This window comes from Pelmatolapia mariae, linkage group LG1, assembly GCF_036321145.2.
Source record: "Pelmatolapia mariae isolate MD_Pm_ZW linkage group LG1, Pm_UMD_F_2, whole genome shotgun sequence".
NCBI lineage: Eukaryota > Metazoa > Chordata > Actinopteri > Cichliformes > Cichlidae > Pelmatolapia > Pelmatolapia mariae.
Window position 1 is genome coordinate 29440555 of NC_086227.1, and position 24181 is coordinate 29464735.

Genomic DNA, 24181 nt, shown 5'->3' on the forward strand with positions numbered 1-24181 from the left:
AGCAAACAAATAAATAAATCTAGTCAATACCATAAACCAGTGATTTCCACATTGTGAGCTTCAGCATTACCAATTGATTTTATAACAATACTAGTTGTTTTAAAAGTGTCTGATAGGGCAGGGGAAACTTCTTTAAAATTATTATTATTATTTTTTAAATGAAACCTATTCAAGTGGCAACATAAAATTGCTTTAAAAATTCTTCTTTCAAAGAGGAGAACCTTCCACGCATAAGGAGAAGATGTTGGTTCTCTTTGGCTCTACCTGGACATGTGAAAAGAACATCACCGAAATTTAACAAATCCAAATACAGATCCCTTCTCAGTGTCTCAGTGTCAATCACATCTCCCCTAGACACCGAACCTGACTTTAATGCACTTGTTCTCCACGGCAGTCCTAGTTTCTGAAAAAAAAATTGCTTGAAAAAGCAATTGTGGAATCTGAGAACAATAGCTGCATTTTGCTAAGTTTCCAGAATGAATAATATGTTTACCTGAAATTTGCCAGCAGCTTTGAGGTATATTTTTATTGCTCAGTCAGCTCAGGGTTATAAATAAATGGGAGCAGTGCACACAGTGGGTCAGGTGCCAGAGGTATGACATAAGAGAGAGTTGAATGCACCACAGTTTCCATTTAAATCAACCTTTTACTACGTTTTTTCGAGGCTAAATGCAGCCCTGATCTCATTCCAAGTCCAAGATTGCCTATGAGACACAGCTACTGTCAAACTATATCTACCTCAATATGTAATGTTCATATTTAACATCAAAACATTTGACTTGGGAATAAAATGTAAGCAGGTAAGATATGGATGAGCAAATGTGGAAGTGCTTTGATTCGCAAGAATAGACCATATACAAAAGATGCACCAGGTAAGAAAAGTGAAGCTAACGTGGAAGTCCCTCATAAAGCTCTTTCCACTAGTGCCTCAGCTCAGCTCAACTTGCCATTAGTCAGTTTTTAGGCTTTTCCATCAGGTGGTAGCGTCTGATACCAGGTACTTTTTAGTACCTGCTCGGTCAGGATCCTAAGTGAGCTGAGCCGATCTGAAAATGTGACATCAACAGACTGCATGCCACCGATTGGCCAGTCAATGGCATCACTCCACAAGTCATGAGACTGACTCCTTTAGAAAAATGAAAACCTAACAATGAGGGAAGTGGCTACACAAAAACCAACACAATGGTCCCTGAGTGTGACAAAAAGCCATAGACCTAGCAGCAGGCATACCATTGCCTTATCGCTTCCATTGTTGTGTTGTGGTTGTGTCAAATAATACTTACATCACGGGACTTTCAGCCACATGGCTATAACAACCCCACGAACATTAGGTGGTACTTAATGTAATGCAAAATGACAGAAACCGAGAGTAGAGTCGAGTAGATAATAGCTGAAAAGAGGCAATAGTGAACTTCCACTGAAGCTCTCTAGAAGCTGGTACATTTCCGTAGTCAGTATATTCAAGAAATGGAAAAAATGGATTTAGCCACCATGACATAACTTTACTAATCTGTCGCACTGAATTCAATTTTGATGTCTTTTTTTAACTAGATGTCACAAGAGAAAGTGTACAATATGTGAATGAGAACTTAAGATAGCATGCTTACCTGACAGTGAAGTTGCTGATTGTACCCCACTTTATCAGCAGATTTACACTAAATGGGACCATAATTTATCAATTCAGCCTGACGTTATAGAGGCAAAGAATTAAAATTAGCAATTCAGCCCACAAACCTATCAGAAAAATATTTACTGAGATCATATGTAAAGTGACAAGTAGGGCCATTTTCTCATAAACTTCCATTCAGTCTGGCTTCTTTTCCACCAGAGGAGTTGCCCCCTGTTGGCCATGAGAAGGACTGCAGTTTCTTCTTCTTTTTTCAACCCTTTTTTAAAGGCTGTGTTCGTCTTTTATAATCTTAAAACTAAAAGGCACTGGAAGAGAAAAGGCAATTTTTAAATGGACGCAACTTACATACTCAACTCTGCTTCTCAACCTACAAATGCATTTTCCTTACAAATGTAGCATCATTTAAGAGGAAATAAACAGGCTTTCCTACGGTATAAGATTTTTTCTAAAGAAGCATTTTTAAAACTTCAACCCTGTGAGGCTGTGTCATGTCTTCACTGCTACGTTTCACTGACAGCAGTTTATTTTAATAAAAAGCTTATAGATATTTATGTGGCTGAACAGATCAAACCGATGGGCTCTGTTTCCATGGCAGTCTCACTTAAAGCCCATCGCAGGTCATGGCAAGGAGAAGAGGTGACAGCAATTAATTAAACTACCACAGACGTTCTCTTTATCCATTCCAGTCTGAGCAAAACACAAAAGGAATGAGCGATGGCACCATAATCAAAGATCCATTACATGTAGGGTCTGAACACTGTGATATAGGGTTTAGCAAGGGCAGATTTTACTTGTCTGTTATCATTTGATGAATTTGCTAAGACTGCCAATGTCAAGTTGAATATTTTGCTTTATTATGGGCGATAAAATTTTTCACCACACATGCAAGGAAAACACCCCAAAATGGACTAAAGTGGGTGGAAAGATGCTTATCTCTAAAAAAATTTGGCTTTATTATATCTAATGACAAATATAACAGGGATAAGTAGTAAGAAAAGTGTAATTACTATTTATGACAGCAAGTATTACAGAAAAGACTCATTATTATTTTAATGTTTTTATTAAACAATTTTTTTTATAATTGTTATAATTAGCCTGTAATTGCTTTAAATAACAGACTATCTTCTGCCACAGCAGTAGGGGTTAAAAAGCAAGTCTAATTGTTGCTGTACCAGACACAATGTTGAATCCTGTGATATTAAGACCATCATTATCGCCATGACATTTTCAGTCCACTAATCTATTTGAAAGGGACTGGCAAAACAATACACGGTGCCCTTCCTTTGTGATGTGCTCATGTTTATGTCGCATGATCTGTTGTGTTTAAATGGATTCACCTTGTGTAAGTGTTGTCCAGATCACCAAGAGGAAGGAAGGAAGGGAACATACTGACCCAAACATGTTGTTTTGTGACCCACCGGTCTTCTCGTTTTATTCATCACAAGCTCTCAAAGGGAAGTTAATACTCTGAATACATGATCAGTTGTCTTTTTAAGCTTTAAAAAAAAGGAGAACTTTTGAACTGTATCTAAACTGTTTTGATGAAAAATAAGAGTTTATGTAAGGTAACATTAAAGATTGTCTGCAAAGAAAGTGTGTTTAATGATGTAACAAAACCCTTACGATGTACATAACTGTATCTTCTTAATCTTATGGGCTATGGATGTGTCTGTGTAGTTACTATTAAACTGTTAATCTCATGTTAATTCTCATCATTTCTTAAGTTAAATATTTGTTGCTTTAACTTCTCTCAAAGGTTTGAAATTTATAGTAGAGATGGACTGAAATTAGAATGGAGTTAAAACTAGGAGCAGAACTCCTCATCCCTAGCAAACATCACACACTGCTCTTCAACTGGCTTACAGTGTATTATCTCTAAAATATGGTGGTGTCACAGGTGTCAAAGAAACTCTTCAGAACTGAGGTAATGTATGAATGCAACAAAATACTAAGAGGTCTTTGTAGGCAACCTGCTACTGACTCCAGAGACTGTAGTACAGGGTCTACAGGCTGCAGCCTCTTCAGCTCCCTGACTATCCTCAAGCGACACAGATTTAATCCCACATCTGTGGAAAGACCACAGACTGTTTATAAAAAATGCACATAGAAACCGAGATGGCACCTGTTGAGTAGTGAAGTCCTGTTTTTGCATCTGATATAACAAATGTGATCAGATCTGACAGTTAATCAAAGGACTTCTTACTAAGTATATTCTCAGTATTTTCTTCTGTCTGAGTATATTAAGGACTTCAGTTTGCAACATTCTGGTCAGTATGACTTAAAACTAGTGACTAGGCCGTAAAGTCAGTAAACTGTTTACAGGGGACACAGAGAAGGAAGCCAAGCTTCATTTTCTGAAGACCTCTATTAAACAGAAGTTTAATAGACTCTGCCAGCTCTGCAGGCAGGTGCTAAGTCCTGCTGGAAAAAGAAATTGGCATTTCCATAAGGTTTATCAACAGATGGAAGCATGAGATGTTCTGAAATCTCCTGGTAGATGGATCTGTTGACTTTTAACTTGATAAATCACAGTGAACCAACCACTGCCTGCACCAACAGATAACATAGCACTCCAAATCATCCCTGACTGCATAAACTTCATACCAGACTTCAAACACCTTAGATTATGTGCCTCTCCACTCTTCCCCCAGACTCTAGGAACTTGATTTCCAAATGAAATGTTGAATTCACTGTCTCTGAAAAGAGGACTTTGGACAACTGAGCAACAGTTCAGCACGTTTTATCCCATGTAAGATACTTCTAATGTTGTCTCCAGCTTAGTAATGAGTTGATGCACAGTTGTAGCTCCTTTCATGATGACATCTGTGGGTGGTGGCTCTTGATGCGCTGACACCAGCCTCAGTCCATTCCCTATGAAGCTCACCCAAGGTCTTGAATCGACTTTTCTTGACAGTCTTGTGAAGTCTGCAGTGATCCCCGCTGCCCTGTGCATCCTTTTCTATCATATTTTCCCTTTGAGTCAACTATTTAATATACTTTTTACTTTCCTTGCAAAGAAAAGATGCCTATTATGTGGCTTAATTCAATTCAATTCAATTTTATTTATATAGCACCAAATCACAACAACAGTCGCATCAAGGCGACAAAATGCATGGACGGTTAGGTGTTGATGATCATCACAGACTCATCACATCTATTCTAGTGGAGCTTGAGAGGATCTACCGGGAAGAAAGCATTAACAAAATTCCCTTTCTGAGAGTATGTCCCTTTTGTCCCTTTTGTTTTTATGGCCTTCAATTCTTCTTGTTACGGCACTTTCCATCTCAGTGTGCTCAGGGTCAAAACACAAACTTAACATACCTAAAACCCTGAAGCTTCACTAACATCCTTGAAACTCTGAAAACACCATGGTAATCTGGCTGTTAGTCCAGAAGGATGACATTGACATTTTCATCTCAGACAAAAGTGACAAAAAACATGAAATCATGTTGGCGTTTTCTGAGTATAACTAAAAAAATAGTTTAGATGAGCAGTAAATCTCTTTGAATGTCAGGTATTTGCTCAACATAACTTCTGCTGTTTGTTCCAATGTTGTTAGTCCAATTTTATTTTTTTAAACAATATAGGCAAACAGAGGGATGGTAAATGGTTTGGTCACCATCACCGCACTGCAAATGAGTCTGAATTAATCTGAATCTCATGACACCCCAAATATTTCACCTTTAAAGTGTGTGTGCAGGCAGGCTGGGGTACTTGCATGGGTGAAGTCTATTTACATGCAAATAGACTTCCAGTGAAATATTTATGTATATATAAATAGAAGTTCATGCTGTGGCTGCTTAAATCTGAAATATTTTACACTCAAAACGCACTGAGAGCAACATCACACACAGTCATTACCTAAAGCAACGGTGCAGTAGCCATGCAGTAACTGAGAGAGCGTTTTTTAAAGTGACAGATTCAAAATAAACACCTCGGGCCACAGCTGCAGCTGCTGGCTTCTCAGTCAGGGTCAGACGAAGGAAGCAGCTGCAGTGTTTATCTTTTTTTTAGATGCTGCTGAGCTCCAGGGATGAGGGAGGAAGTCTCCATGTACACCTGTAAATCCATTTCCATGTGGTTCATTTTTCCAACAAACAGGAAAAGCACATTAAGCCATTAAGTTATCATTGCCTGCAAAAAACCAAACAAACATGTTGTTGATGTTGTGATAACAAATGTAAGCAAATTCATATATAACGTTGTAACAGGATAGATCACCATTAAAAACGGAGAGGAAAATTAATGTATAGGTCATTCCTCTTATCTCACTTAATTAAAAGTGCCAAGCCCCTGCACAAAGCCTAACCTAATCTAATTGTGATTATAACTCAAAACCATCTCCTAACCAGACAGTACAAACAATGGATGCAGTTTTCTTTTTCACCATCTTCATATTTTATTACCCAACAGGCTAAGCGAGGTCTGACTGCATGCTCAGTGGTGAAAGACTTGTGACTGATAAGATGTTTGCTAATGAACACAAGCTGAATAATCCTCCTTTCTGACTCTAATAATAAGAAAAATTTACAAATTATTTCATATGACCTAAAAAATAAAAAAAAAAGCGAACAATCCCGTAAATCTATCAGGAAAGTGTTTAGAGAGAAAAGAAGAGAAAAGAAGGGCTGAGCTGTTTTTCTATGTAAATGGTAAATGGACTAGTGCTAGTTCTAGTACATAGTGCTTTTCCGGTTGCTACTGAAAAATGTCTATACCCCTGAAGTCACAAAGTTCCACTAACTGACTACTTCAAAAAAAAACAAAAAAAAACAACTAAATTAGCAGGAAGATATAATCCCAGATGAACTTGTCATTCAAACAATATACTATAAAAAGAGATAGGCTGCTTCTATTCATTTTATTAATCATATATGTATGTTGCTTTAGTTTAAAAGTGGTGACATGTGCATATGTGGTCCCCAAAGAGAAGGAAGTTTTGAAGAAAAACTTTAGATTTAACTTCAAACACACTGCCAGCGGCTATAACTATTAGTTTAATGGGCTGAAAATAAATGATAGCAACCAAAAGGATGAATAAATCAAAACCTTATGGAATCAAACTGCAGCTTTTGAGTATAACTATAGTCATACAGTGATATCACCTAATGCTGAAACTTTTCAGCTGGGATGAAATTTATCCACAAAACATATGCAAACATACATAAATCTAAGGTCTTAAATAAACACATGCTGAACATGGTTGAAGGTTAATTACATTCCTATTTAAATAAAAATCACACTGACTCATTCTTGAGGTGCAAACTAGTACTAGAGCCTGACCTTACTCCAACTTCTGATGATATCTATAAACCCAGGAAACAGGTGCTTTGGACATAAATTGATAGCTGTTTTTCTTTGACTTCTGGTTACAGTAAAAACAAAGAGCCAAATTTACAACAACAAAAAAAAACATAATTGCGAGAAAAATTTAAAATATATGAGAAAAACGAGAAACTGACATGAAAAAAGGCAATTTACCAGAAAAATCTGAAATAATATGCTAATTTATGCACAACAATGCAAGATTACAAGAAAAAAAAATGCTAATTTATGAGAAAAAAGTGGACACATTCATTTAGAAAATGGCATATTTGTGAGTAAAAAAACTGGGTACAAGGAAAGGGTAAGAAAAAAAAGAACAAAAAAATAGAATAATTGCATACTAACACGAAAACAAAAGCAAATTGATGAGAAAATATGTCACATTTATGAGAAAATATCTGGTAAAAATACAAGAAGAAAGATGTCTTTTCTTAACTTTGGAAGACTTAGAGCTCTGTTTTAAACACTGGCCATTATAATTTATCTCACTTATTATTTAAGTGAAAGAAGTTTTACTTAAACGTGCTAAAATCGTGGTTAATACGAGGAGTGTGTGTGTGCGTGTGTTTGTCATATGTGTTGTTGTTCTGACGCTTTGAGGTGAAACAGAAACTCGCGGCTCAGCAGGTTTATGTCACAAGGCGATACAGGAAGTCCCCCGGCAGCTACTAGCGAGCTAAACCAGCTATGATGGACCACCTTATGGAGTAGAAAGTGTCGTCGTGCCATAAAGAAGTGAATTCATGTTGTCTGGATAGTTAAAAACGAGTGGTAACAAGATGGAAGGAACTGTCGGAGTCGTATTTTTGTCGCTCCTTTGTTTAGCGTCGGGGGTAAGTTGGTGAATGTTGATAACTAGCTGTTGACGGGCCTGATAGCCAAACTTGCCGACGAAAAAAACGGTCAGCTTTGACTGTTAACGTTTTGAATATATGTTGAGCATGTAGTTGGTAGACAGTATTAGTCTCTGTATCTCAGGGATTGTGTGTTTTAGTTATACAACCGTTCAAACTGGGGTTAATTGTTAGCTCTCGTGTTCATTTCAGTTAGCCTCAGTGCGCTACGACACGGAAAACTGTTTTACTGCTCTGCTGTTACGGTAAGGTTGTTTTAAAGAAAGCCGAAATGAAAATAGATATAGCTGTGCTGGCCGTTTTAATCTAATTTTACCGAAACCATGGAACTTGAAGACGGTGATTTCCGCGACGTCACCAACAAGGAAGTCTTTACATCTGTTCACGTTTGGGTGAGCAGATCACAGCGCGAGTGTTCATGAGGGACTTTATACTAAAGCTGACAGGTGGCATGAAACTTTGAGATATCTAACTTTGAGAGTACAAAATAAAGTTTACGGATTACTATGACAGCGAATTGGAGCCGTTGGAGGATAATGAAATAAAATAAAGTGATTAATAAGTGGCTGGGCTAAAATCCAAGTACCCCCCTTTAAAAAATGTATAAAACTTTTAAAGGAAAAAAAAATCATGAAATTTATGCCCCAATGTATGAGCTAAATTTATGAGAAAATAATGTAAAATGTATGAGAAAAAACTTTCTGATAAATAAAATGTCAGATTTATGGGAAAAATGACAACACTTTTGTGGAAAAAAAGAACAGAAAATATGAGAATTAAACTGGTAACTTTATAAGAGGAAAAGTGGCAGATTTACAAGAAAAGCTGGCAAGTTTTCCTTCAGTCATGTGTCCTACATAATATTAAAATATTTGTATATATCCTAACATACATTCCCTGGGCTTGCTGTTGAGATTTGTTGGTGATAGTGTTGGAATTTATTTTAATTAACCTAGTGACTTTTAATTAATTATCCTATTTAATTAATAGGATGCTGTAACATAAACTAACCCGATAAGCATTAGCAGATTTATAGTATCATCTAGTAGGTTGTAGATCTCAACTCAGATGATGTAAGCATTGATGGTTTTTTTGTTTTTGTTAGTTTGGAAATGGAAAAGTGATGAGCAAGATCCATTAGCTGGAAAAAAAAATGTTGTTCTTACTCTCCAAATGCATCTGTGTGGGGAAAAGCTTGAAGTACTCTTTATAAAAAAAAGATTATTGCACTTATGAATAGTTCAGAGCATCATGTGATTTTGATACTATTTTATACCATATTTTGTATTTATTTGTATTTGTCCCTTGGCTCAGTGTGAATGATTTATGACAATGTACTCAATGAGCCTTAAGTGTGTTAATCATAGATACTACTGTCAAAGCAGGACTGGATTCAGATATTTTCCATATGTGGTGTATCAAAGGGGTACTATTTCTTTCTCAATAGATAAATGGCCAGGAAGCGATCTTGCATATTTCAAATGGAGATACTGAGAGGGAGTTCTGCATTGTTCACAATCACTCTTGGACCCCACTGGCACAGTCACTGGATTCTGCAGTAAGTTTTTCTATTTTACAGCTCTTTTTGTTTGTGACACCTTTCCAAACACTGTCTTACTGTAAGTGTTAACTGACTTTTCCAGACGGAGTACCAGTTGGTGAATTGGACCTCCTCTCTGCTGTGTGACAGCTCAGGGATCTCTCCATCTTCAGTAAAGGGCAAAGCTCTGGTGGTGATGAGGGGCAACTGTGATTTCAGCCAGAAGGCTCTTATCGCTCAGGGACTTGGAGCGACGACTTTGCTCATTGCCAGCAATGAAACGCTGGTAAGATGTTAGATTGATTAAGCTGATTCAAGATCTTCCTTTATTTTTTTTAATGGTTAGTTATTATTTCCTCTTTGCTGCTTGTGGGTGATCAGAAAGTGCGATAGACAAAGGCGTGATTCAGGAAATGAGGAAATGATACAGATGTGGTGTTTATGTGGGGGTTTCCATCTAAAAATGCTTTATTGCCTTGTAAAAAAGGTTGGTGTCAATGTAATTCATTCATCTGTTAACTAAACAATTTGATATTTTATTGATTGCTTTTAAATGATGACATGAATCTGCTTTATGTCTTTACAACCAGATACCTCATATTAGAGTTGCTGTTACATGGCCGACACCCAAGAGCATACACGTGTTGTTCACTTAAATTTAACTGAAGTCAAATTTTATTAACATTCATTTAATCAGGCGGTCCCAGTGAGATGAAATCCCTTTCACACGCAGGACCTGCCCAAGTTTGCAGCCATACAAATTCAAAATATGTAAAAAGTGCAGTGTAAAAACAAGAAGAACAGCCCTGTCTCCTTTACTAAATGGCTTATAATGCTTTCATATTTAACAATAGATATTATACTATATTTACGTTTAGATCTTTCTGCAAATGTCCGAGGTGACTAGTAAGAAAATCCTGCTTTTCCCAGATCTGACAGACAGAAGTAAACTGTAAGCTTACCCAGTATTGCTTTATTGAAAATATATACCAGTGTTGCATCCTGTGATTAGTGATAGCCAACCCACCAGATCATAGAGAGTCCACTGAGTCTCACGACCACAATGCACATCTGCCCTGTACTTCTGTCCCTGCACGAACACTTTCACAACAAAAGAAAGCGGTAAAACTGATACCCCTACCACCTCACAAAAAATGAAATACTATTCAGTTTAATTGATCTAGAGCAAATTTATTTTAAAAAATAGTCTCATCTCGAAGTGTTTTTTGTTTGTTTGTTTTATTGTTGCTCTATTATACTTGAAACATTCCCAAATTACTGATTATATTTATAAAAATGTCTTCAGATAACCCCATCAGCCAACGAGTCGGAGTATGCAAAGGTCAATATTTCTCTCGCTCTCATGAGGTACAGGGATTTCCTGGAAGCTCAGAAGGTCAGAGAGCTTTTTATTTTTAATAAATCCTTGAATATTTCTTGTTTAAATCTGATGACCAATTTTAACTCTTTGCATTCATCCTCAGGTGTTTGGGCCTGAGATGCAGGTGAAGCTGTATGCTCCACCTTACACAAAGATCGATCCAAGCATTGCAGTCATCCTGCTGATTTCCATTGGCACAGTTGTTTTGGGCGGCTACTGGAGCGGGGCGTGTGAGAGGTGAGATTTCTCAGTATTATACAGCTGTGAGCTGAAAACTCGTGTCTGTAATGATGTCTCATTAAAAATAAACCAAACATAGCAGAAAACACATTGATTTATATATCTTTTTTCATATGCAGTCAAAATATCATTGATTAACTGTGTAATGTCGATTGGTGATAATGATGTGAGCAAGTGACATTTAAATGTACTCTCGCTGAGATCATATGTATTGCATTGCTTCACATTTCATTCTACCTGATTTTGTTTTGTTTCTTCAAATTCAAGCACAGTTCAAAGAGGGTTTTTTGTGTTTGTGTTTTTCAGGGAACGGTTGAATAGTGGTGCATCTGGAAGAGGAGGAGGAGGAGGAGGAGGAGGCGGAGAAAGCAAAGCAGACAGTGGAGAGCTTTCACTGTACTCTCCTCTCAAAGTGGTTATCTTTGTTGCCTTAATGTGTGGGATGCTCGTCCTCATGTACTTCTTCTACAAAGTTCTTGGTTAGGGTTTTTTTTCTTCAATCAGCTCCTGGTTGTTTAGCAGAGTAATTTTACCTCGAGTTTTGATGATATGATCTGTTTGTTTATTTTTTCTCCAGTTTATGTCATTATTGTTATCTTCTGCCTGGCATCTGCCTCTGCGCTCTATAGCTGTTTTGATGCAGTGATGGACAAAATCGGTTGCGGCACTTTGAGGTATGAGCCTCAGACTTTGGAACCACATTAAATATACACCATATCATTGTAGTTAAAACATTAAATAGATATCTGACCGTTAGAGAGAGTTTTTACTATTGACTAGTTCCTGGCGACTAATTTTGAGTGAGATATTATTTTGTTTGTGTTGAAAAACCTGGGGAAATTACTGTGTTAAAGTGACGAAAAGATAAAAAATAACCTATAGCAAATTGGTTGAATGTACAGTAGGTCATTAAAACGAGGAGCTTAGCCATGTAAAAGTTAAAAATGAATTGTGAATTTCTCCAGAAGTCACAGGGGGGGATGCTGTCATTGAGTGAGTGGTTCACACAAATGGTGAGGTACAATAATCTAGGCAGGAGGGGGAAATTAAGTACTGCAAGTTCCAAGTGATTCATGGATAGTAAAGGTCTGATTTTTGATGTGTTACTAAGGTTAAAACTTTTTTTTTTTTTACAGATTTTATATTAAAAAGACCAGTGGTTTAAAACTTGAAAAGCTTCAAACAAACATCAGCGTCTCGGTGAATGTGTGCATGCATTTTATTTGTTTTGTTTTTGTTTTTTTGTTTCTACATAAATGTGGTTCTGTGTCTTTTTCCAGGTTCTCTGTCCGGAATTGGAACTTTTCAGTGAGGTCTCTCTTGTTGGCTGCTGTGTGCATTAGCATTTCTGTGGTCTGGGGAGTGTACAGAAATGAAGACAGGTACACATTCACAGTCCTTTTGTCTGCTTTGTTCTCAGTTTTCAGACATGGTTACACCACTGTGGCAGGGAATTATTTTGGTGGTGAATTTCTACAACATTGTAGGTTAAAATTACCCAGAACATTGTAGAAATGTTTATGAGACTGTTTATCTTGAAATAGCTACATTTAAAATAATGAAAACCCTAAAGTCAAAGAGGTCTTTATGTCTTGCAGATGGATCTGGATTCTGCAGGACCTCCTTGGCATTGCTTTCTGCCTCAACTTCATGAAGACAATTTCACTGTCCAATTTCAAGGTATTTTTTTTCTTGTACAATGAATGCTTACACTGTAATTGTTCTATTTATACAAATATATATTTGTTCATATTTATCAACACTTCCTGTAAGAATGTCAGGCAGTGCTCCATTCCTAAGAATTTTTGTTTTTTTCCAGCTTTTGATTTGTGATTAAAAATGTTATAATTCGTGATCTCACAAAGCTTCCAGCAGATTTCCTCACATGGATTTTTGAGCATGCTGTAAGCCATGTAATTGGTCATCATTTTTTCTTTCCAATGTCTCAAAGATCTGTGTGATTCTGCTGAGCCTCCTGCTTATATATGATGTCTTCTTTGTTTTCATCACTCCTTTCTTCACTAAGGTATGTTTATCTTTATTTTTGTTTTTGATCTGTATCTTGTTGCTAAAGCAGTAATGTTGTTACATGAACTGCTATTGATTTTTTTAAGAAAAGATAAAGTTTTTGCTATTTCTCTGCATTTGCTGCTCTTATTGCCTCAAGGTCTGACACATTTGAGAATCCACTCATCGAATATTAGTTATACGCTGAATTAGTTATTTTTTTTTTTTAATATGAAGTGAACCCTGCACACAAATTGATATGTACACCTTGGATGTTTTTGTCTGTCAGCAAGTTCATGCACAAACTACAAAAATACCGGCCCTAATTTGATAAAAAATTAATGTAGATGTGTAGCATGGAAAAGGGAATAATACATTTTTATAATTGAACCTTTATTTAACCTGGAGCGTATGAGCTGAGAAAGCCAAAAGTAAGCTTACTAATAAAACAAACATGAAATTCCACAAAATAAGTTTATACATATAAAAAATCAGATGCAGAAACATCTAAAAACATCAGAATAGAGTCGTCTCAGGCCAAGGAGGAGCCATAAGGTTTAGGCATAACATTGGCAGCCACAAGACCACTTAAAAATGACTTAAATTTATTTAGTTTGACTGCCTCTGTGAAATTCTGTTGTGGATCTGATCTGAGGCAGAAGAAGCTGTGAATTTCAGCTGTACTGAATTGAGTACAGCCTTTAAGAATAGACAGACAAAATAAGAGCTTACTCACACTATGGGAACTATACCACATCCATTTAAATGGCAAAGTCTAGTTTGTTAGATAGTTAGATCACTGGATGCCATGCCTGGATATAGATAAGTGAATCTTTACGGTTCAGGAATGTTTGAGCACAGTAGTGTGAGTGGTCCACAGGCCTGAGCATAGATTTTCACTTTTTCCTCAATGACAAACTGATACTCTGCAGGAGTGCTTTTCAACAGCAAGAGTCCACGAAAGAGGGTGAGCGAGTGCGAGCAAGGAGTTAGGATACTGAAACAAACTGAAGTTTACTCAGATTTATATGAGCACAAGCCATAAGGGGAGTGGGGATGTCGAACAGTCGTGCTCAGGCGAGGCAACTATGTCTAGTGTGAGTACACTCAGTCTAAATTTTGGTTTGAATCTGGATCACTTAAACAACACGAGATGAGGCATTAGCTTGGCAGACAACTTGTGCACTCTCTGAGGGCCTTTCTAACTGATGATTTTTTTGCTCTGGTGTTTAAGTATGATGTGATTTCATTTTCATTAAGTAATTTGATATGAATGCTTGGCCATCTCTCCCTCTGTTACAGAATGGAGTTAGCATCATGGTGCAGGTTGCCCTGGGCCCAGATGCATCTGGAGAGAAGGTAAGCTTCCTGAATTGTTTCCTATCTTGAAGGGAAACTCCACCAAACTGTTTTTAGGGCTATTGTTAATTTGGAAAAAAACCCAATTTTTTCTTCACACCTGCAGCAGGCTTTATCCATATCCAAGTCTAGCTGTACTGATGTGAATGCAAAATCTCATAAACATTCACTTCCTCCCCCACCCCCCTTTTTTGTGCCAGAAAGATTAGAAGGTCACTTAGATTTCACAGATACAGTACTGTGCAAAAGTGTTGAGTTACACTTTATTTATTTTTATATTTCCCATCCATGGAGCCAGACTTGTCTTTTAAACTGGTCTTGAGCAAAAGTTCTCCAGGGTTTCTAAAGGTTTGCCAAAGTTTTTCTTTGGCCATTGGCTGCTTTTTCACTCGTTTTCAGGGGAATGTTTATTAGGCCACTTAACACTGACCGATGAATAATTCAAGGCTAAAAAAAGATGCCTAACCTCTGTTGTGTCTACACTTAACAGACAGCTTAGAAAAAAGGCTGTTGGAAATAAAGTTATTAGCTAAAAACCGTATCTTAGCATGGTGTGCAGAGCGTCCTTAAAAAAATTAAGGAAGCTGAACAAGTAGAGAAGAAAAGAAGAAGTAACAGACCAAAAATATCTACCCACATCAGATACGGTAACTGTCTAGAAGCAATTCTTAAGAAACGGGAGAAAATGAGACGAAGCTGAGGTATGCCAAATTCACAAGTGCTGGACTGAAAATCAGTGGCAACAGGTCTCATTGGGTGTTGAATCCAAATTGTCAAAGTGTACAAAGGAGGTCAAGAGGGAGGCACAATAGTGAATGTCTACAGCCATCTGTAAAAGACAGCAGAGGTTCTGTCAGAGTTTGGGGCTGGAGCAGCTTCATATTTCAGCACAACAATAATCCCAGCAAACACACTTCCAATACAGTAAATGCATACCTGGTTAGAAAAACACACAGTGGAACACCATCAGTCATCGATTGGTGTCCCCAGAGCCCAGACCTCAAAATTATTGAAGTAATGTGGGATCATCTTAACAAAGATCACAAGAAAAGGCAGCCAATACCCAAACAAAAGCTTTTTGTCTTGTTCAAGAAGATAAGAGTTCTTGTTCAACCATCATGGAATCACTACAACCATATTTTTCCATTTTCCTAACAAAATATAAAAACATGAGGGGTAACTCAAGACTTTTTCACACGACTGTATACATAAATATTCACAACTTAATTAAAGCAACATTTTATGTCTAATGGACAAACGAATCTGCAGTGCACTCTGATTCACTCATATAAATTGGGGTTCAGGAGGTGGGTTAAAAAAAATAATAAAAGAATCACTCTTTACCAGAGTCACAAATGGAGCACTATAAAATGAGCTTGGTGGAACTCCCTTACAGGTTTGTTATGGCTTCATTAACAACCCAGCTGACATGCACTGCTTGTTGTAGATGCCCTGAGGGGAACGATAGACTAACTGTGCACTGGGGTTGGGTGGGTTCTGTCTTAGACACAAGGTAACATGGTGGAGATCCCCGCTGAACCCCAGCCTCCCTCTGAGAAAGTAAGGCATGACTTGTTACCCATCCACTACTTTTTCCTCTTTTTTTTTGTTGTAATGATAGCTGAGGTGGGTAGAGAGGTATGGTGGCAGTTGATGTTTTAGTCTGTGAAAGAACTAATTTTACCTTTTTATTGGGTAAATGTGTACATATGTTAAAGTGTGTACATATGTACATATATACGTGTATCAATATGCATGTCTGTCATGCATATCCAGAAGGTGGTTAAGAGGAAACTAAAATGATTAAAAATATCTTTTTGGCACGAGTAAGATGCTTGGGGTCTATGTTTTGGTTGTTTGTTTTTTTTAAACAGGTAAAGCTTTGCAGCAAGTAATATGTGCACACGCATGTTTTTGTTAAGGATATTAATAAAAAAAGGTGCATGGTGATGGGTGCTTATAAGTTACCACATTTTCCAGCAATGTTGCTTAAGAAAGATTAGAGCGGCAAGCAGTTTTACAGCTCATTAATTAATCAGGAATGCATTAATTATTTTCATACTCCTTGAGACAAATTGTTTTGTATTCATATTGATTTGTGTAAGAATTGCCTACACACATGGTGACTAACGTCTTTTTTTTCTTTGATTTTCATTTTTTAGTTTACTAAATTCCTGAGTGGGTTTGCTTGTTCTAGATTTTATTGTGGAAAAAATAAAAAATAAAAGTGGGAGGTAAGATTTAAGAAGTTCAGTTCAGGTATTACAAAAACACAATACAGACAATAAATGATAGCAGTCCTTTTGTTTAGAGCTTCGTTCTTTATGTCTACACAGACCGGATGGATTCTGAAATATGGAAATGAAAGATTTAGCTGAAAATGTCTCTGTATCAGAAAATATGCAAAGTAATCTACAGCAGTGTAGAAAAGTGTACCTGCTACAGGTTGGATTCAAGTAAAGCTAAGGGACGGCTGTCAGATTAGGTGGCACAAAGACACTGAACAAGATTTCTGCTGTTGGCCTTTTTGTCATTTTTAGCATCTGTAATGCTTCATTTTCTCAGCTTCCTGTGGTGATGCGTGTCCCGCGGCTCTTAGCTTGGGCTCAGAACCTGTGTATGATGCAGTTCTCCATCCTGGGCTACGGCGACATCATTGTCCCAGGTAAGGATATAGACGCTCTCACGGTTCACCTTTACACCACTGCTTATATGTAATTATGTGTGAGCATTTCTGTTTACAAACATTAGTTAGACATATGAAGCACGTCTTAACAATGTGTTAGATTTTGTTTTTAATACAAATAAAGTTGTTGTTTTTTTAATATCTAGTCTATTTCTTTGATTCAAAAACACAAAGAACAAAATAGGGAAACTAATTTAAAATTGCAGCTTGATAGCGAAATGTTAAGGTGCTTACTCAATAAATGCAGAGTCCGTGGTTTGAGTTTAGCCAGACTCTTCTTTAGATTTCATCTGTCTTAGGTTAGTCTCTTTACATCATTAACTGTAAATGGGGGGAAAATGAATGAGTCACTAACCCATACATACAGGATTTCATACTGGATGATGTATGTGTAATGATGAGTGGCTCTCACCCTGCATTGTTGTTGGACCCACAGGTCTTTTGGTTGCCTACTGCAGCAGGTTTGATGTTTGGATCAAGAGCAAGAGGAAAGTGTACTTCGTCAGTTGCTGCATAGGTATCACACATCTGTTATCATTTTGTTGGGTCTGTCATTGATTTTTCATAGATTTAAAAAAAAACACACACACACACAATGTCTTGTGTAAAGTCATTGAATTTTGGGAAAAGGGGGAAAAATTCAGATCGGGGTTTAATTTTGCCAAACTCCGATCTGTTTGAGTGAATTGCTGGTTTAAACGTACACTATTTCTTTTCTTTTCTTCTTTTCTTATCATATTGCATATGGTCAGTCATTTTTATTGTCAATGTTGAGATTAGACTGCCAGGACTGAACTCACGTTCTTCAGATTGAACTTCATGCAATGTCACGCAAACGCTTATGAGCTCTTTTTAGTTTTATTACTCATAAAATGTGGTCTGATCTTCATCTAAGTCAACTTGACTTAACTGATAACACGGGAACACTTGTACATTTCATGTCTTTATTACACAAACTGAGAAATCATTCACAGTGCAGGCTGGAAAAGGCAAGTGAACTCTCGACTTACGTGACTTGTAGAACCTCTTTCAGTCTCAACGGTCTCCATTAGAAATTCTCAAAATTGCGAAATGATGAGGAGGAATTTTGGACCATTCCTCTGTACAAAACTGTTTAATTTCATCAGTAGGATTTTGTTGTTTATTTCCTTTTATGCTTTGGGTATTTCGCTAGTTGTGTCTCCCCTCTCCTTGGTGAAATACAATTTTTAGCAACAGTGCAACAACCGCCCGGGGCAGTTTTTTTTTTTTTTTTTCCTTTGTTTTTTTTTTCCTGGATTTTTAATGCTGTGTTGTACAAATACAAACACACTACCTCATTCACTTGGTCTCTGTTGTCTCTTTGTTATACATACATATAAACGCACACACAGCAAAAAATAATATTGCATAGCAGTAATCTATAATATTTAATAGCATGATAATGGGACTGTGTGAATGCATATTTCCAACATTTAAGTGGTAATGTTTTTTCAATAATGTTTACAAAAAGCCCAGACTCACCCAATACCACTGCATCTTACTGATCTTGTTCTCAGCAGAGTCAGTGACAACCTTGCTCAAATCCAAAGTCCTGTTGGTATACTCATCATGTTCTTCTCTTTCCTTCCTCTTTAAAATTGGCATACCAAACATAATTTATTGTGCTGCTGCACTGACGAAGTATTTTATAAGAACACTTGCAAACAGACCGTGATGTTCCTTTCGCCATGTTCTGCAGCTTGGATGACATTTTCATGTTGGTGTGCAATGCCTTGTACATCCAAACAAGATTTTTTAGAGCTTAAAATGGTTCAGTAGTTGGCCACAGAGCATTGTCTAAAAGTGGACTTTTGCAATCTTCATCCCACGGTCTGAAGATATGATTTTAGGTTAATGATGATCCTAAATTGGTCGTGGTGTGAATTTGAGCATGAGCCCCGCAGCAAACTGACTATCTGTCAGGTCTCCAGCCCTCCAGACCCTGAACTGGATAAGTCGAATAGAAGGTCTTTAGAAATACTTTACAAGCTTTTCCAGCTCATTACATTTCTGTAATTTATCTTTTGAACATTGTTGAGATTGAAGTATAATTCAAACCGAGTAATCTCTCGAGGAGAGCAGACTTTATCACCAACCAGTCTTTGTATAACTTTTTTTTTTTTTTTTTTAAAAATGACAACCCATACTTCAAATGTCATCTTCTTAATTGGAGCACATCAGTCAAAGCGAAGTCGTTAGCACAACTTTTTCCAGCTTTCACTGTTGATAACTACTTAGTTTTACTATTGAATACATGAATATAACTTTTATGCATTATTTTGTTTGTTACCGTTTTTATGACCTGCAAGTTCAATTCTCTGTACTTCCAAAGGGTTCACTTGTATTTAGCTGCAGTTTTACTTTTTAGTCTTTATTGAGTTTTATTAGCTGATGTAGTAATAAAGTTTTGTTTACAAGTGCACTGAATTAGCTTTTTATTGAGTCTCTTTTTACACTCGTCAACTGAAAGGCTGCCATATAAAGCTAGGTGTAAGCTTTACGTTTACCATATCTCTTTCCTTCTTCATATTTCTTTTTAGCCTATTTCCTGGGAATGATACTGACATTCATCGTGATGTTGCTGTCAGGAATGGGACAGCCTGCTCTGCTCTACTTAGTGCCCTTCACTGTGATAACTTCTGCTGTGGTGGCAGGCTGCAGGGGGGAGATGAAGCAGTTCTGGGCTGGAACCACATACCAGGTGAGAGGAGGAGAGGGAGAATTGTATTGGTGTTTTTCTATTATTCCACAAAACGTCATTCCTCTTGTAGCTGTCATATTTGACTGTCAATACCGGTTCATTCAAAAAACAAAACAAAAAAAAAAACTGTCAACATTTTGCTCTTTTTAAATCCAGAGGACGGAATAAGAATTGTAGTCACAGACTAAGTGATTATTAATAATTTACCTTACTAATATGGAAATCCTGACATGCTTTAGTTGTAGGCTGTCTTTGTTTACCATAATGAAATGACAAAAAAAGGAGGAAAAGGGAAAGAAGATCACTTGTTAGTTTTCCTATGTGTTCCTGTGTGTTAGCTGGAGCTCTTGGAAGAAAACTTGACTGTTTGCTTGCTGGATTCTTGCAGAGCGAGTTTTTCTTGACTGGTAGCTGTTTTAAAACAAACAGAAAAATCCTGTTTGCTGTCCGCTGGAGTTCCATAGCGTGCATCATTTCTAATTTGCCTGTGAGCTGTTTTTGTATACAAGTCAGCTGTGAAAAAACTGGTCTCACCTGACACAGCAGGCTGTTCAAAAAAGTGCTTATATTATATTGAATTGCATGCTGTTCTCAAAGAATGCTGTTTATTCCAGGCTGTTTTCCCTGTTGTCTAACTGTTTCCTGACCTTAAAAATATGTGACCCCCCGTTGTGACTGAGAATGGTTTTAACTGGAACCGCTGCTGGCTTAAATGATGGCAAATGTGAAAACACTGATGATTATCTTTGCATGGATTTCTGTAAGCTCTGACCTAATATACAATCCAAAAAACATGCATATTAGGTTAAATCTAAGTTGGGCATATTTGTAGATATGAGTGTAAATGTTTGTCTGTCCTTATGTTTTAGCTCTGTGATAGACCTCTCCAAGCTGTTCCCTGTCCCTGACCATGAACAGGCTCCAACCATTTGGTGACCCTGAATTGGAAAAGCATCTAGGAAATGGACATGATGTCTATAAATTCTGTTTTCCAGACATGTCACTTGGAAATTTGTGGAATATTGTAGCAGTGTTATTCAGCTACCTCTCCTGTTAATCTCAGTGATATTAGACTAGATAAACCACATGTCCAGCAGTTCTGATCCAACTTTAAGGTTCATTCTGACTAAAATCTGTAACAGCTGGAGATAGTGTACCAAGCAAAAAAGTATTTACAATATACTGAGAAATACATAATAAATAGAGAATTAAAAAGAATGACAATAGAATCAAAATTAATGAAATGTTGGAGAGCAAGAATAAATTAAGCCTGCTTTTGAAGGAACAGAAGAAATACACCAGTTAAACTGGAAAGGATAATGAAACCAAGTGTGTTTTTAGTTGAGATTTGAGTACTTAATGAGGTCGGCTCCTTGGTCTTAAATGGATCGTTTTTTACAGTGAAAACCAGTCTCCTTCTTTGAACTATTAAAAGCTGTTGATCAACTGACCTAAGCATATGGCATGGCGCATAAAATGATAACAAATCTGATAGATAAGCCGATTGTAGCTTATCTAAGCTGATTGTTGCTTATAAGATGATTGTTGCTTGTGATAGACGGGACCATGCAATCACTAAATATGGAAGCAACTCAGCAGGGTTCAAGGATGTTAGGAACTGGTTTTATCGTTTGTTCAATATTTGAGCTTGTCAAATCAAAAGAATAAAACCAAGCATCTAAACTATACCTTTAGTTCTGAGATTGCCTTTATGATACAAAGACAGCCATCAGTCAAAAATATAACTTGAAATTTATTTCTCACACGAGAGAGGCTTATTATGTTTGAAAGGTTTAGGGAAATCCATGCAGCCAATATGAAAGTATCTGTGGTTCTCACATTTGCCATCCAGACATTCAAAGTCATCACAAAACATTAAACTTGTAACACTCTGGCAAGGCTGGGTGAATGTGTGGGCGTGTGTGTGTACGTATGTCCATGAGAGTGAGACACGCACAAACTGTAAAAGAGAGACAATTCTGACCTGGCTTCATTTTCACCAGGTCTTGGACTCATCCAGGGAACCTTTGCTGCCAGGTGTGCTTCCCTCCAAACCCCAGACCTCTCCCCTGCATCGCTCCTGTCATTAATGTCACTTACTGCAGTGCCTTATTGTCTCTTATCAGCTTCTTTATCACCCTTTGTTTTGACATTTTAACTCCTGATTTCCAGGGTCAGTTTGATATTTAAAGACAAACTACATATTAACTCTTTTAAAATTCAAATAAATTTTAGGACAGAAGTTTGAGTGTGAAATAATACATCATTTTAGCCATTAGGTGTCTCCAGTTGACTGAAAATTATCTTTGATGTGTCTAAAGTGACTCGCAGGGATATGATAAAGTGGACTTGTCTAAAAGCTTTGGCCCTGGAATGACATTAACTTATTTCCTTTTTTTTAGTTTTTTGTTTGTTTGTTTGTTTTTGTCCTTTTTTGTTTCCTTTTCCACTCTCTGCTCATTCCAGCTTTTTTTCAATGGACAGGATTAATAACTGGCCCATCCTTCATGCAGTTCCCAATGTGTTCATGTTGCCCTTTGCATGATTTTGCTTGCAGTTAACGTGGGAGAGCTGTGGCATGAATTTTTGAATGCATTATCTCTGTTGTTTGTTATTAGTAGAACAAATCATATATGCAGCTTGCATTATAAATTCAAATGCTGTCTATGAGTCTGCCTTTCTTACTAAACTAAAAGATTAAAGTAAACATTAACATGTCTTTCCTTTTCTTTAGAGAAAAGAACTGACCGATCCGTAGATGGCGAAAGATGCTGACTTACAGTGCTGAATATGGACTCTCTTCTTTTTCTTTTTTAAAATCTCAATTTAATATTACATTTGCAAAGCAAGGGAACACATGTTATTGATCAAATGATCCTTCAAGCAGTACATTTTGATTGATGTGAAAGGTAAATGAATGCTGTGTAGATGCAACTGAGATATTAAAGTGATTAAAAACACATGCTTAGGGCCTGAAAGTTCTGTCAGGTTCACTTTGAGAAAAACATAATGACAACTTTGCCTTGGTGATGATTGAGAACAAGAACGCACTTTATAATACTCAGCTTGGCAGTTGTTACATTATTGGGGATGGGTTTGGGGTTTAAATTACTTGTAGCTATTTTGATAACTAGGGTTTGTGTGTAACCTGTTTGTAAGACGTGATTTCTTTCGTTGCCTTATATTAAATAAAAAAACAAATTGTATTTCATGTTCTTGTCTGTAGCTTTCTGATTTTTAATTTGTGACTTTTAAGTGAACAAGGTCTTCCTATAGATGAAGTGCACAACAACCCCAGTTGTGTGTGTTAAATTCTTTAACAAGAATTTTAGCATATTCTTGTTAAAATGTAAGTTGCTGTTGTGGGAAAAAAAGAAGCCAGTATATATTTCACAGGTTTTTCCCACCTTTAATATGACCTATAACCTGTACATTTCACACAGTGCTAGGGTTGTTGTTCTGAAAGGTAAAATTGCCCTTCCACGTCAGATTTTTAGCAAACGCCAGATGATTAGAGACATGAGTAAAACATTAAAAAAAAACATAAAATCCTAGTAGTTTTTTGTTTTGTTTTTTACTGTAAAAACCACAGACGTGTTGAGTAAATTATTTTTATAACTTTAAATGCTAATATAAATTGTACATTTTGAAAACTTGCACACATTTTGTAAACATATACAACTATTTATCAAAAAATGCAGCCAATACACCTGGTGTTTTTTTTATTTATTTTGTACAACCATTTAAAAATATTACTATAACGAAAATGAGAGAAAAATCGGGTGTCACAATAAGATGCCCCACAAATTATTTGTGCCAGTAAAAAAAAAATTTGTCTGCCACAAGACAGAGGAGAACACCACAGCGATAAACCTGCAGGCCTGACAACAGGAGGTGTATCACTCCTCTTTTCCACCTGGAGACAGCGTTTGCATTGCAGTCTGCCTTTGTAAATGGTAAATGGACTGATTCTTATATAGCGCTTTTCTACTCTCCTGGAGGACTCAAAGCAAGTACAACATGCCACATTCACCCAGTCACACATGCACTTTCTTCTAGACTTCTGTGTGCTTCCTAACCACATTCATACACATTCACACTCCGATGTTGCATCGGAGAGCAACTTGGGGTTAGTATCTTGCCAAAGGATACTTGGCATACAGACTGGAGGAGCCAGGGATCGAACCACTAACCTTCCGATCAGTAGGTTAGTGGTTTGTGACAGTCATTAGTGCCCTCACTGACACACAAAACAAAACAACGACTACATAACAGACTAACTACACACTCCACGCTAAACCTCACAAATCTCTCACATCTCAAAACTCACTATCGATATCTCTCTCTCTTTCACTTGCTCGCTCTGTCTCTCTGCCATCACTCCCAAAACCTTCCCCTATTCCTAAACAACCAAATCCCACGCGTTGACTTTTTAAA

General features: G+C 37.0%; 1 protein-coding gene across 3 annotated transcripts; it reads left to right on the top strand.

Annotated features, from left to right (window-relative positions):
• Positions 1-7569: 7569 nt before the first annotated feature.
• zgc:123258 (uncharacterized protein LOC641502 homolog) lies at positions 7570-22955 on the top strand. 3 transcript variants are annotated; one of them, XM_063478218.1, is made up of 17 exons: positions 7570-7788; positions 9257-9367; positions 9453-9635; positions 10656-10745; positions 10834-10967; positions 11277-11449; positions 11548-11644; positions 12251-12352; positions 12569-12650; positions 12922-12996; positions 14280-14336; positions 15843-15896; positions 16902-17001; positions 17459-17539; positions 19584-19744; positions 21748-21781; positions 22479-22955. In XM_063478218.1, exons 1-17 carry the CDS (start codon positions 7735-7737, stop codon positions 22517-22519), a joined length of 1629 nt encoding a protein of 542 aa, XP_063334288.1. In that variant the 5' UTR covers positions 7570-7734; the 3' UTR covers positions 22520-22955. The 3 variants fall into 3 exon arrangements, with proteins under 3 accessions (XP_063334288.1, XP_063334296.1, XP_063334307.1); XM_063478226.1 differs by lacking the exon at positions 21748-21781; XM_063478237.1 differs by lacking the exon at positions 15843-15896.
• Positions 22956-24181: the final 1226 nt, after the last annotated feature.

Bases quoted from the DNA above. Each gene is read 5' to 3' on its own strand.
- zgc:123258 (XM_063478218.1), top strand. From the start codon at position 7,735: ATGGAAGGAACTGTCGGAGTCGTATTTTTGTCGCTCCTTTGTTTAGCG. The intron at 10,746-10,833 runs GTCAGAGAGCTT...ATTCATCCTCAG, and splicing joins ATTTCCTGGAAGCTCAGAAG to GTGTTTGGGCCTGAGATGCA. The intron at 12,997-14,279 runs GTATGTTTATCT...CCTCTGTTACAG, and splicing joins TCACTCCTTTCTTCACTAAG to AATGGAGTTAGCATCATGGT.